The following is a 15,379-nucleotide window of genomic DNA, read 5'->3' as shown; positions in this document are numbered from 1 at the left end:
TTTGGCGAGCGCGATCGAGCCATTATGGATTTTATCAGCATTTTTACCGTTCATCTGTAAGTAACCGACTTCGAGACCCTCTGGATGCGGGATTGACTCATCATACAAGGCAAATGCCGGCATGCCTATCTTCATCAAATCTTAAGGCGCAGCTCTTTATTGCTTTTGCAAAATATTGTTTCTAATGGCTAAACGATGCAACTTATTTTAATAACAGTGTTCCTCAACACGGCATTTACTTTTCAGGCAGGTTTTGGACTTCGTACGGCAGTTAATTAATCTGTGTTGTCCACACGGGTGCTGTTTCATTTTATTCTGGACAACCAGTCTCGTGCTATAAGTTTAAAACTGTTGTTTTCTATTTATTTTTGTCCGGTTTATTCCCACATTTGTACTCATGCTTTGGACTTAAAATTCCAACCTGCATAGTGTAATTAGCAGACGCTATTTCAAGTCGTTGGCAGCTGTCTTTTTTTTTTTTTTTCTTGCCTCATGCCCTGTGGCCGTTACAAGACCGCCTCTTGTACCTTGTCGGGATTAATTAATATCCCCATTCTAATTAGGGCCAGGCATCTTAAGGCAGTTCAACTCGGTCACAGGAGTCCATGTCTGAGCACGCGACCATCCCCAAATATATTAAATATTTTGTCCGAACCCTTCATTGCCGTCATTATCAGAAGCATATTTTATATATATATATATATATATATATATATATATATATATATATATATATATATATATATATATATATATATATATATATATATATAACATTATAAATAATATATGGTTATTAATTTAGCCACAATCCTGCCCGACTACGCCAATTTTGTTTCCTTAGGAGGCATTAGCTCTCCAGAAATGTGTTCTTTTGAAATTGCGGCATGTTAAGTAACCGAAAAATATAGAAATATGACATAAAAGGCGATATCCCTCCCATAGTGATTACAACAGTACAAAAATCACATGAGATAAAAAAGATATACTTTAGCTTACTTTACTGACGTTTTACGCAGTTACAGACGGGAAGCTTATGACAAACTCTATCAAGAATGTGGGACTCTTGAACTTACGCAGTCTGCCATCTTTCGTCACCACGCTGAAAGGCTTTTCCAGAGGGATGACATAATCTTCCGTCCGATCAGCTTCAAAGTGTATTGACAGTAGGTCCATCCTTATATACTGGTTGCTCCACATGCAGGCTCTCTTTCTGGTCTCCAAACAAGGACAGGAAAGGATTCAAACCCCACCTTCAAAAAATACTGGAATAGCACAATGCCTACATGCAGTTCTCTTTCTCCCAACAAGGAAAGAAGATTTTGTGCTGATAGAGGACAGAAGTATACGTATTCTGTCTTTAGGCTGACTATACATTCCTGCAGCTGTCTTTGGCAATCTAGTCCTATGCTTGGCTTGACAATTCTAAATGCTGAGCCCCTGTGTACCATACTTGGTCTGGCTGTATGAATGAATCCATAACATTGTGCACAGAGACAGTGACATTAAATTTAATATTATAACAAACATATTATAACATAAGAGGACTTAACTCTACTAACAGAAACTCACACTGCAAGTCGACGCTGATGTTCTGAATTAGATCAGCGGGCACAACGTCCATTAATGGTCGAAGTTGTTTTTATTTTAAAAATAGCATTGCATACAATCAAATTCCACTTATACTACAAATGACTTTCAAAGTCAAAATGAAAAATAATAAAAAATATCACAAAGTTAAAACAGAAATCTAAACAAACAAAAAAATGCAAAAAATAAAAAACTACCAAACATGATTAAAGCTGCAACCCAAAAAAAAAGAGAGAAGTGCGGAGAGCTGGGCCAAAATTCATAATAATATAGGAAAGTAAATAAATAAATAAAAAGGCAGAATTTCCTTTTCCTCTGCTATGGTTGCTTATTTTAAAGTTTTATTAATTTGATTTTGCCATATTTTATAAAGGTTTTGAACAGATCTTCTAAGTGATATTTTTTTTTTAAATGTCAAACATCAGTGACCCAGTAACTTATCATTGGTGGGCTGGGGGTCTTCAAGTTCAGCAGGACAAGTCTATGAGCTCACAATTTGGTAAAGGCAGTTACAGTCAATGTGTCCTCCTCCACTTTTGGCCCCTCTGGTAGCCCACCAACCACAGCTGTTAGTGAGTTAGGAGTGATTGTGACCCCACGGCTGTCTGATAAAATATTTTGGCCCTAAATGATGTTACTTTGTTGTCCTCCCAAAACATGTGGCCCAGTGAGGCTGGAGCTCGATTGCCACACTTGCAGGTTGGATTCTTCCCAATTTTAAATGATACAAATGTGATCAATGAATGAGTCGAAGTCAGATGGTTGAATACTTTGCACATATGGAACTGGAGTGTATTCTATGCATGACTGACTTCCACTCCTTTTCTGAGATATTCATTAAAAGGTCCTTTTCCCGCCGTATCCTAGGACCCTTAAAGGGAAGATTCTTTGAAATGTTTTTATATGTTGCTGAGATGCTGTCTGACTCCGCAGGACTGATCAGGATTTTTTCTGGAATAGAAATGGGCGGAAGGTGTGGAAAATTGGGTATGTTTTTTGGGTAGATTTTTGTTGTCTGTAGCTTCTGTAAACTTTGCTAATAATAGTGGAGGTAACTTAGTTGAAAACGTCTTTATAAAATTCCACTGGTTGCCATCAGGGCCTGTTGTTTTCCCACTTTGCAGTGAGGTTACAGCAACCAGAAGTTCTGAGAGTTTCAGAGGTTTGTCCAGTTCCTCTTCACTAAGAATGTCCAGTTGTTGTATTTGTATTATATCAAAGAACTCCTCAGATTGTGTTTTGTCATCTTTAAACTGAGTAGAATATAAAGACTTATAGTGCTTGCTAAATGTGTAACTTATATTTTTAGGCTTCATTACTTTATCTCCAGTTGTGCTGGTAATTTCTGTTATTGCGTTGCAAACTTCCTGCTTGTGGATTGCTGAGCTAAGATCTTATTAGCCTTCTCTCCATGTTCACCATAATGATGTTGTGATTTAAAAATGAGTTGTTCAGGTTCTTTTGTTATCAAGAGGTTACGTTCTGATTGGAGAGCCTGTCTTGTCCTATAAAACACCTCATTTGGAGAGATGGGATAGTCTTGACTTATTCTGGAGATCGTAATGGTCTTCTCTTCTTCATTCTGGTATTTCTCAGTTTTATTAGACTCCACAACTTAAGGATCTCTACTGTTTGACTGAGTGCAGACTTTACATAACGTACACCTCCAAATGTTTTACTTAAGCTTTAATATTTTATCACAAAACACAGTAAGGTTGTCAAGAGGTGGCATCTGCTGAATCTCAGATCCACTTTCCTCCATTCACTTTCCATGTGGAGTTTATCCATTCTTACAGTATCTCAGTGGGTTTCTTCCAGTTATTCTAGATCTTCCACCACATCCTCACATTTCACTTTGGTTAATTGGCAGAAACCCCAATCTGGCTTCCATTGTGATCACTAGTGTAGCTCTAACCCTGTAATGATCTGGCAGACTGTCCACGGTAGCACACTCTCCGATGCCCAGTTCTGCTAGGATTCATTTATGTGAAAGTTCTCATCCAGCAGACACAGAAGTTTTCACAAACATTTCTCTGCCCAGACAGACCAAACTTATCCAACCTAATTTATTTAACACAGACTCACATTAAACAGACCAACACCATCAAGTGTACTAAAGTACTAAACACAGCCAGTCCATACCAGTGCGGTGTGTCTTTAGTTTAAAGAAAGTAGGTGGGACACAATCTGTCACTCAACACTGTGTAGTCCAATCCAGACACGGAGGTGACAGCTGAAGAAGTAGAAGTGAAGGGGAGCCAACCTCACAGACCGACCTTCACTTCGGTTTGTGGTTCTACGCTCGTCTGCTTTTGTTGTTTCCTCCTAGAATTCCTGCTTATTACTAATGCATGAAATCCCCTCTCTACACCAATGATGACTCTGACATTTTTCAGTGAGGATTCCTTCCAGTAGATGTTGTTCATTGTCCTGTTTCATGTCTTTTTTGTTAATTTATTAATGTTAATATTGATTTTGTTGAGTTTGTGCATTATTCTTTGTATTTGATTTTGTCTATAAGCTGCTTGTGTTATATACCATGTGGTTTGTGTGTGGCTCACCAAGAGGTGGACCATCTGTCAATCACCACCAGGAGCTTCCCTTCTGCCCTATAAACTCCGAAGGTCTCCCACAGTTTCATTGCGAATGCGCTCTGCAAGTTTGTTGAGTTCTTGTGTTCTTTTAGCTGTGTCTTATGCTTTTGTGATTTTTTGGATTGTTCAGCCTGTGCTTTGTTTTTCAACAACTGTCTTTGGATTCTGTTTGAAAACTTTGTTTAGGATTGACTTGTTTGGCTGAAAAGAGTGTCTGTGTATTTCGAATACAACTTTATGAAGAATAAATCATTAAATTATATAAAGATTCTATGAGGGCCATTTTCTATCTATCTATCTATCTATCTATCTATCTATCTATCTATCTATCTATCTATCTATCTATCTATCTATCTATCTATCTATCTATCTATCTATCTATCTATCTATCTATCTATCTATCTATCTATCTATCTATCTATCATCTTCCTCAGTCTTATGTGTGGCATAGGCTGAAGTTCTGATCACTTTGTCACTTCTGCTCCTCAGCTTTGTACCAAAGTCTTTAAATTGTTCTGCAGGTCTCTGGTCTGATCCTAACTCTTATAATTGTTCATTTAGAACTGGACACATGTGACAATGACAACTGGATCCTTCCTTTCATGCTCTGGCCAGGAGCCTATCCACCCAACCAGGGAGGTTTTCCACATGTGTACCAAAAGGCAAAACACCATATGAGACTCACTGTATTTGGTGTAAAGCTTCATCTAAATTCCCTAAAAAATTAATCTCATATTATCATTTCTTCCTCATTCTAGTGGCTGGTTAGGAGGTGATCTTTTAGGTCTTCTCATCCTTGCCTTTTATCTCAGAGTTATGTGAGTCACTGTCCAGATGTGCAAAGTTCTGTAAACAGCAGAACACCTCCAGCTTTGGGGTTGGTGATCCTGAACAGCAGGCACCTTTTACCTCACATTTACTTCCTACATAGTAACACCCCACCAGGTGTCATCGTATAAGTATGAACCATAGTTACAATAGAAAATTCATTAGTAATAGCAAAGTTCCTACATGAAGTAGAAATACATCAAACATGGAAATAAAGACACACCTCTGAACTTTACAATGAAAAAGAGATGGATGAAGGTAAATATGCAAAGAGTTCATGAAATTAAATGAAATCTGAAGCCCATTGACCAACATCTAGACCCTCTTGTTTAATATCCCCATCTCACAGGCCTGACATGGTTATGTCTGACACCCAAAACTAGAATACAACGAATATACACAAGTCTCTGGTCCAGAAATACTTTTATTTTAACACAATTACCTTCTAACACACAAGTTAACTCCTCTTTACAAATTCTTCTTCTTCTTCTTCTTCTTCTTCTTCTTCTTCTTCTTCTTCTTCTTCTTCTCTTCTTCTTCTTCTTCTTCTTCTTCTTCTTCTTCTTCTTCGTGTGTGTTGTCCTACTCCACCCCTAACCTCAGGCTAAGCAGGAAATGCATTTTTTAAAGGCAGATTTTTATACAAACTATCAGGTCAAATTGAGTCCTAACAATACAGTAGAGGTGTCCCCAGCAGCTCCTGCCAATGGCTCTCAAGATCATTCACAAGGAAGCCTTTTATGACTGCGTATCTCATAAAGTCCTGCAGTCTCCTTTATAGCAGCATCTGCAGAGTGATGATGTTACTTGGCATAATGGAGGGAACATATTGTGTGGCAGTCAGTCTACAACTGACCTTCATTCTTCAAATAAAGTACCACCAGCCACTCCAGCCAATTCAAACTGTCCTTCACAACATCAAAATAACAACAAATGTGCCTCATGATTGGTTATTTTTATCAGGTGACTCAATTCTAAATCTTTATCCTATTTATTCAGATGTCTGTGGTAAGAGAGGTGGAAGAAAATGAGAAAAGCTTCACTGATCTGAAACGGTGCATTGAGGAAGCCCACAGGAAACTGACTGAGAGAATCAAAGATCAAGAAAAGAGAGAAATGGAGAAGGCTGAAGCAGTCATGGAGCAACTGGAGAAGGAGATCAAGGAGCTGAAGAGGAGAGAAGCTTAGCTTAAGGAGCTTTCAGAGACCAAGGACCATCTCCACTTCCTACAGGTGAGAGCGACACTTCACAGGGAGTCTGATCAGACTGGGGTGTGTGGGACCTGAGAACATTTAGGGAGAAATTAAAAAGATCTGAGAGAGTTTGTACAATATGACAAGAACAGGCCATTCAGTACAACACAGATCATCTTTTCATATTTCCTTAACATTTCAAATATTCTTTTTACAAATATATCAAAGTTGTTAACTTCATGTACATGACAGACAGATGAATCTACAGCTGTCTGTTTGAAAAAGTGATTTTTTTATAAAGTGTAAAAGATGACATCTAATAAAGGATGATGCCAACTCTTCTGCCAGGCCACCTCCTGATGTCTCCATCCTTAAACTGATGAGATTCAAATCCTTCAGCATTTCCTCACAGCTCAGACCCCACAGTCCAGTCTTGTCTCTCATCTCTCATCTTTCTTGTGTGTTTTTCTCTCACACTCCACACAATAGTCCTGATGGCGACTGTGTTTTGCAGACATTACAGAGATTCTCTTCTTGATTTACACTCCACACATGGTGGTTGCTAAATAACTCAGCTTGCCATAGTTTTCTCTTTTGTATGGTTGATGATGATGATGATGATGATGATGATGATGATGATGATGATGACACAAAGGTTCCCAGGATTGCCTCAGAAGTCACACTTCTGAGTTGCAGACCTTCAATTGTATAATCATATTAAAGAGCTTTCTCCCTACATGTGTTAGTCTTTACATTTAATTTAATTAAGTTTGTCTCAGAACCATTAAAAACCCAACACCTTCTTTTGTGTGCCATGTCAATTCTGGACCCACCTGACCCCTCAATCCCTTTATCTTGACTCTTCTCTCATGGAGTCCTGTGTGAAGGTTAAGGCTGATAATCTCTGATGCTCCACTACACTCCACCAAATATTCTCTCATAAATTACCAACAAGTCAGTGACAGGCGTTCTCACCATCTAAACCCACGCTGACTGCCCACCTCACTGATCCTTAAATCAGAAGAGCCCCCTCTTATCAGCATTACTTACTTTTTAATGTCTCCTTTCTGAAATCTCGTCCCCTCTTCTCTTCTGATTCAGACTTTCTCCTCTTGCTGTGTCCTTCCTGCTGATGGATACTTGCTGAGCTTCACTGTCAATGCTGATGTCTCATCTGAGGACCTGAGAAAGGAGCTGTCAGGTCTGACAAAGAGTCTGGAGAAGATCAGCCAGTGGGTCATCATGACAAGGACTCCATCAGGTACAACGTCTGGTGACATTGTCTTTGTTATTGAAGTCCATTAGGAGGACCAGAGTGACAATAAGAGGACACTGAAGAAGGCCTGCTCTTTAACATTTATCTGCCATCCTTTGCTGTTTATTATTTTTACTATATAGTGCCTTTCACAGTCATTAGCTAAGTGATAACAAACTCTCTAAATAATCAGTTGTTCTTAATCAGATGTTTTGGAATTTTAACTTGAAATGTTATACTCCTTATACTTATTCCACGTATTCTCTTAAAAAGTCCTTTTTTCACTTAACTTTGAGATTCTTTTTATTTCCTTTGCTTTGCTCACCTTAAGATTAATGAACAGAAATGTGTTTTAAATGGCTAAGCCGGCTCAGTGCACAAATGAATTGTTTATTTGAGGACAGAGAAGACGTTAATGGAATCAAATTGAGCTCAGCGTCAGTGCTTTATAATATCAGAACATCTCAATCTGCTCCTGCTGTCTTTGGTGTCCATTACATTCTGCTGGATGGAGTCCACGTTAAAAGTTCACCTTCATCCATTTTCAGCTGTTCTCCCCCTGAGCTCTCGTGTTTTATATTCCTGCTGTTGTTTGCTCAGAAGTCATGTCACCTGACATTTAAAAGGAGTTTACAGACCAAAAACATTTTATTTGATATATGTTGGTGGTGAAGATAAGCAAATTGGAGGACTGTGTCGGAACTCTGACTACTTGAGGACCACCTGAACATTTCAGTGAGTGCAGCCTCAGAGTAAAACACACATTATAAATTATGAATTTCGTACGTTTACACATAAAGACAGCGATTTGTTTAAACACAAACTAAGGTCAAGTAGCCAAGAGCACAGGGTCCATCTCGGCCGTCCACCACATTAGACATATACTGTATGTGTGTATTGTGAAAATAAGCAGAGAGAGTGGGCACAAAGAGTTGGGGTACCACCCTGAAATACCCCATTTAATGATGAAGATGAAATAAAAAGCACAAAGACGGAGCACAATGATGACGTCTGCTGCAATCAAAGGCTGTCAAGTTAAAGTCACTTGTGAGTCGGATTTCTGTCTTCCTCAGTCACAGATCTGTAATGAACACCTACTTCTGGTGACATTTTATAGTGGTGTCACAGAAGAGGCGGAGCTTAATTAGTAGGCTGTGGAAGTGACGTCACTCGTCTTGTGGCCTGTGAACTCACTGAAGTGATGACATTAGCAGGAGCAGCACCCTCTCGACTCAGGGTGGGATTTCTTAACTAGATGGAGCTCTGAAGATGTCCACAACTGTACCTGCTTGTCAATATGTATAAAATACAATATATTTATGACATTGCATGTCAGGACAAACACCAACCCATGGATTTCAAGGGACCCTCTGTAGACCTCCGTGATCAAATTATGGTGAGGAGTAGAGCAAAGCAGAGAGAAAAAGCCATTTGTAAAGCTCTGAGTGTTCCCAGCATCACAGCGGCCACAAGAATTGGGAAATGGAAGAAATTTGGAGCCACCAGGACACTTTCTAGACATGTCCAGTCTGAGTAACTGGGAAGGAAGGGCCTTGGCCAGGGAGGTGACAAAAAACCTATAAGTCACTATAACAGAACTTCAGACAACCTCTGCTGAGTTGAGAGAAACTGTAGGAGGGACGGCCATCTTGGCAGCGCTCCACAAATCAAGTGTTTATGGTGGATTGGCCAGTCAGAAGATATTCTCGAGTAAAAGACAAATGACAGCCTGAGAGCATCAAGGGATAGATTCAATAATCTGATGAGACAAACATTGAACTCTTTAGACAGAAGTCCAAGCAGGATGTCTGGAGCGGACCAGGCACTGCTCACCACCAATGTTCCCTCTAAGGAGTAACATATAGTGAGCAAAAAACATTGTTTATGAGTGACATTTTGTTTAAGCCAAAAATTCATGAGCACCAATATTCACGTAGCGATTCTGAGGTTTATTTCAGAACAATGACAAGTTGTATTGACATTTGAAAAATACTTAAAAATTGAAGAGGCAGGTTTACATAAGCAAAATATTTATATTAAGTAAATGTACTAAGTTAAATTTACTAATTAGTTCCTCAGTCAAATTCAAATAGTCTCTCTTCTGCTTTTTTCTGCTTTCCGGATGTTATAAACTTTATCTACGTCTACAGCCTTTCCAGAATTCAAGAAGAGTTTAATTCTCATTAAATGTTCCAAATGTTCAACTTCTAAACGGTTTCTGGCTTTAGTCTTTATACTGTTCATCAGGCTAAACCCTCTTTCAAAGTCTGCACTTGAGGCCTGGAATGTGCCGCAAATATCCATGATTAAGAAGAGTTCATTTAAGTGATCCTGTTGTTGAGTGAATGTAAGAATATCTGAAAATGTCTTTAATGCTCCACATTTTAACTTCTCATTAATAAGAATTTTGAATTCTGAATACTGTTTACAAAGATCACTTTTAAGAATATCTTCATCTTTCTGTAGGAGAAGACAGTATCTGGCTGCAAGGCTTTTCATCTGCTCATGTCCAAATGAATACTCCTCCTGATTTGCAGTGGCACAGAAAGAGTCTTTTTCAAATATTGACGAATCTTTTAATTCATCATCTGGAAATCCGCTGTCCATATGGTCACACATCTGCTGGATAAATTTTATTATTGATGTTGTGGTCACTGGGACTTGAAATGAAGAAATTAGAATGCTTGTTTCTTCAAGGAAATGCTTATTCTCTCCCAGATACTGCGATCGCAATTTCTTAATTTTTGCTTTTGTAAACTGAAAGGCTTCAACAGTTGAAAGCACACTTCTTTGTAGAATTTTAGTTAATTCTACTAGTTCTGCTAGAACATCATTAAGTATTCCAATTGCTACATGGTGTTCTGGATTACGTAACTTCTCCAAGCAATATTTGTGAACAGGATCATTGTCTTCCTCCACTTTTTCATGGCAATATTGCAGCAAAACATCATAATTCTTTACCAAAGCATTTACTGCGAAATGTCTGGATAGCCACCTAACCTCATTCAGTGGTCTAAATGCAATAACATCTGCATCAGCAGCTTTAGCTAGTTCTTCAAACTTTGCCTTCTTAACAGATGATCTGCAGAATATTGTGTAAACAGTCCTTAGTAAAGTTTCTATCTCTCTCATCAAGGGTATATTCTTCCATGCATCATCTATACCCAAATCCTCACGATGGGCTATACAATGTTGCTCTGATAAATGTGGAATTGACTGTCGCAATAGTGCAGCTACACTTTTTCTTTTACCCAGCATGACCGGGGCTCCGTCAGAAGTAAACATAACCATCTTGTTTAAATCAAACCTGTTTTCAAAATAAAAGTTCTGAATAGCTTGAAAGATTGATGAACTATCGCATGCTATTAACTTCAGGATTCCCGCAAACACAGTTTTATAGACGGATTCATTTTCACTCCTGCACTTTATGTATAAAATTAACATCTTCGAAATGGAAATGTCAGTTGACTCATCAACTATCAAGGTATGATAAGCTGCTTTCCTTATTTCGGTATACATTTCAATTTTGATAGCTGAGTTTATACACTCACTAAACTCAAAGGCATAGTTCTTACTTCGCCAACTCTCTGGGATTTTGACATATTTTCCGACGTGATCATGAATATCCTGAACTGACAGCATTGAAGAATTTATTCTAATAGCAAGCAAAACGTTATCTATTAAATTCTTTACCTCATCCGGGGTTGCTTGTTTTCGCTGTGTGGTCGCTTTCCTGGTTTCACAATCTTCTTTTGATTCAGTTAGCATTCTTTTTAACATCCCTCTGCTTTGATTTTTAAGTTTTGTGACACAATCCACATGAAATTTTTGACCTAAATGTTTTTTTAGATGATCAACTTTCCAGTCGGTCCATGTTTTTCCTGCCGTCCATTCACTGTTGGCTCCAGCTTTCACGCAAATTTTGCATATAACACCACGTGCTTCAGAGTACTCGAAAATTTCACCCAGCTACACGTGTTGTCCAGAGCCATGTGGCAAGTCTGCGTCTACTGAACATCCTGTCAACCATTCTTTCTTGAATTCCAAACATCGCTTTTTACTCGCATTTCCTGAACAATTGTCTGCCTGACGCTTAGACATGGCTCTTGATTTTAAACTCCTAATATAAACTGATGCGCCTAATTCTATGTAAATCAAAATATGTGCGTAAAGAAAGTCTTTAAACATGAGTCGGAAGTCGGAAATAAATAAAACTTTCGAACTTCGAACTTATAAGTATATGTTCAAACACAGATAATCACATTCGCAGAGCCAAACAAACAGAAACAAGTTTTAAACAATTTTTATAACGCAAGCACGTTTCTTAGGTGGCGGCCTAAAAGAATAAGACCTTCGGCTTTGGACTCCGACGGTCGGAGTGAGCGATCGTGCGATAAGTACGAGCGACGCCGTCGGAATGAGCGATCGTGCGGGAAGTATGAGCGACGCTCTGAATTCGTGTGAGCGATCGCTCACGCGCTCAGCTTAGAGGGAACATTGCTCACCACCTGCCTAATGCCATCTCTAGAGTGAAGATGGTGGTGACAGCATCAGGCTATGGGGACAGAGTGACAGGTCAGAATTGAGAGGAGGAGAAGTGCAGTCAAATACAGGGAGGACCATAAAGAAAACATGCTACCTCAGACTGGACGATGGATCAACGACTTGAAGACTACAGCCAAGACAACTCTGGAGTGGCTTTGTGACAAGTCTGTGTGTCCTTGAGTGACCAGCCTGAGACCCCAGAGAACAGGAGAGACCTGAAGATGGCAGTTCACAGACGCTTACCGTGAAATCTAATGGAGTTTGAGAGGATCTGCCAGGAAGAATGGGATCAACTGACCAAAACCAGGAGTGTAAAGCTTGTAGTGACACTGAGTCATGAAGACCACCAAAGGGGCTTCCACAAAGACCTGAATTAAGTGTCTGAATACTTCTAGGAAGGAGACGTTTCAGTTTTGATTTGTAACAAATGTGCAGACCTTTCTGAAGACCTGCGCTCACTTTGTCATTATGGTTACTGAGTTTAGACTGATGAGCACAAAGGCACATTAATCCATTTAAAATTAAATCAACAACACGGTAAAGTGTGCAGAAAGTGAGGGGGTCTCAATACTCTCTGACTCCCTGTATATTTATTATTAATATCAATATTCAAATCGACATTTGGCCTAATTTGCCAGCCCTTGTATATTTTATAAATGTTTTATTTGAACTCCTCTGCATTTGTAATACGTGTTTAAGAACTAAACTAAGATCCCACAATGCCATCTTCACAGTTTCCATTCTTCTTCTCTTTTCTTTTTATTTTCAGCTCATGAAGCTCCAGTTTTCACCCTCCAGCCTCCTGAACCTCAGAGCAGAGACGACTTTTTAAAATGTGAGTTTGTGCTTTGACTGAATGGATCATCACAATAAAAATCATTGAAGTTTTAATAGAGCAGGACAGGCTTAGGATATGAAAGTCTGAGTGTTGTGTGACTGAGGGGCTGAGAGTGATGGGGGTCCTGTGACTGGTGCATTATGGGATAGAGAGACTCAGGCAGTGAATCACCAAAGCCATCTGTTGAAGCCGAGTCTTGATGTGTCAGAAATGTTAAAAATGGAAAAGAAAAAAATTAAATCCATGTCATGGGGTGTACTTACTTTTTCACACGACTGTATATACAGACACAGTATTAGTTTAAAAATGAAGCACAATTGTATGTGAAATAAGATAAAGCTGACAAAAGTCCTCGTCATCCTCCATTCTTTACTCCACAGAACAGACACTTTGCTTTGAGTTCTCGACTTAACAAATTTTAAACATTAAAACAAATGAAATGGCAGAGAAAATTATTAGGGGTCCTTAGAAGATCAAAGACCTCACTGGACTGTCGTGACATCTCAAGCTGACTGATTCCTCTAATGAGTGTCACCGGGGTCTTCAGTCACTCAGTCAAGTCCTCACTCTGCTGTGTTGTGTCCTTGTGTGCCTCACACTGAACGAGGACAAGTGAAGTTGAGGAGATGAAGAAGGTCACAGCTAAGGGTGGTCAAGGTAAAGACTACAAGACCACCTCCAAAGAGCTTCATGATCCAGTGAGCACAGCTGCTAATATTCTCAAGATGTTTGAGGTTCCACAGGACTGTAGCCCACCTCCCTGATGAGACCACCAGAGTAAAGCTGACCTCAGACTGAACAGAAGGAGAGTTTAAATGGTGGAGAAAATGCAGTGTGGTGTGGTGGTGAAGACTTTGGAGTTCAAACCCTGAGGTTGTGGGTTCAAATCCCACTAATGACACCACTGTGTGACCTCAGCAAGTCACTTCACCTGCCTGGGCTCTGATTGGACAAAGAAAAGAAAAGGAAACAATGGAATCTGAGATGATGGGAGTCACCTTGGATAAGAATGACAGTCAAATAATAAAAAGAGATGACAGGAAACACACGAAAGAAAGAAAGAGAGACAATGACAGATGGGAAAGGCACTATATAATAGATAGATAGATAGATAGATAGATAGATAGATAGATAGATAGATAGATAGATAGATAGATAGATAGATAGATAGATAGATAGATAGATAGATAGATAGATAGATAGATAGATAGATAGATAGATAGATAGATAGATAGATAGATTAAAAATAGTAAATACTGATTGCAGCTTTTATGCAAATAATTTATATGGTTGTGAAGTGTGACAGTGGATTGATTTTAAATTTAAGAGGTGGACTGTGACAATAAAACATGTCATTTAATAAAGCCAGCGGTCAGTGGGGACAATTCATTAGAACTTTGACCTCAGTGGTGACCTTATGGTGTTTATCATAATTTCTGACGACTCAGATGACTTTCAAATGACTAACTTGCTTGCTTTTCACTTTGTTGTCTGTTGTTGTCTTTTTATGATTTAATTTTTAATCCCCACAGATTCTGTCCAATCAGATGAGCTCTTTACTGTTAGTGTCTGGTCAACGCAGCTCCTGATTGGCTCTTGTTAATTGTCTGTGTTGTGCTCCACCCCCAGTCCCGTTACACACTTCCAGATTTCTTCACTCATTTTCTTTTTTCTCCTTTCAGACTTCTGTCCCCTCACACTGGACATCAACACGGCACACAAAGCCCTCCGTCTGTCTGAAGGGAACAAGAAGATGACACGTGCGGGTACAGTGACTGAATATCCTGATCATCCTGACAGATTTGACTACTTGCCTCAAGTTCTTTGCAGAGAGGCTCTGACTGGGACTCGCTGTTACTGGGAGGTGGAGTGCAGTGGAGACGTCATGAGGATTGGAGTCGCATATAAAGGACTGGGCAGGACAGGAAGGGGTGATGAGTGCGGCCTTGGAGACAACAACAAGTCCTGGAGTTTGCGGTGGTTTCATTCCCAGTACTCTGTGTGGCACAATAACCAGCAGACTGTAATTAGCGCCCCCTACAGCCCCAGAATAGGTGTGTATCTGGACTGGCCTGCTGGCTCTCTGTCATTTTATAGCGTCTCACACACAATGACCCTCCTGCACAGGATCAACACCTCCTTCACTGAGCCCCTCTTTCCAGGGTTTAGGTTTGGTCTTCACTCCAGTGTAAGAATCAGCCATATGATACCATGTGACCAGTGACCAGTAGCACCCACTGGTCACTTGATGTCCCCACAAGCTCAGATGTCTTTTTGTTTGCACTTTGGGGTCAAAATTAATTTTACACTATAGGTGGGGGGGCAGCACCTCTGTGAGTGAATTTGTGGATGAGAATGCGGGGCGAGTGCGGCTGTCAGGGTCTCCATTATTATTAGGTCTGAGTAGCCAATCAGGTGTGTGTGTATCATAATGAGGGGCGGTGACACCTCAGACCTACAAATACCAGTCTGACCAGCAGGGGTCTTTGTTGATTCATATGTCCTCTGAGTGTCACTGAATGTCACCTGTTAAGT

General features: G+C 39.6%; 1 protein-coding gene across 1 annotated transcript in view; it reads left to right on the top strand.

Moving 5' to 3' along the window:
- LOC114641527 (tripartite motif-containing protein 16-like) overlaps nt 1–15,074 on the top strand; it is a 36,284-nt gene extending 21,210 nt beyond the window's left edge. The window contains exons 3-6 of the mRNA XM_051927697.1: nt 6,012–6,194; nt 7,308–7,467; nt 12,776–12,841; nt 14,527–15,074. Of these exons, the coding sequence (XP_051783657.1) occupies nt 6,012–6,194; nt 7,308–7,467; nt 12,776–12,841; nt 14,527–15,068 (951 nt within the window). The 3' untranslated portion in view covers nt 15,069–15,074. The remainder of the gene's footprint in view (nt 1–6,011; nt 6,195–7,307; nt 7,468–12,775; nt 12,842–14,526) is intronic.
- Nucleotides 15,075–15,379: the final 305 nt, after the last annotated feature.

The sequence above is a fragment of the Erpetoichthys calabaricus genome, chromosome 5 (genome assembly GCF_900747795.2).
Source record: "Erpetoichthys calabaricus chromosome 5, fErpCal1.3, whole genome shotgun sequence".
Classification (NCBI taxonomy): Eukaryota; Metazoa; Chordata; class Cladistia; order Polypteriformes; family Polypteridae; genus Erpetoichthys; species Erpetoichthys calabaricus.
This window is presented reverse-complemented; position numbering and strand designations above follow the sequence as displayed.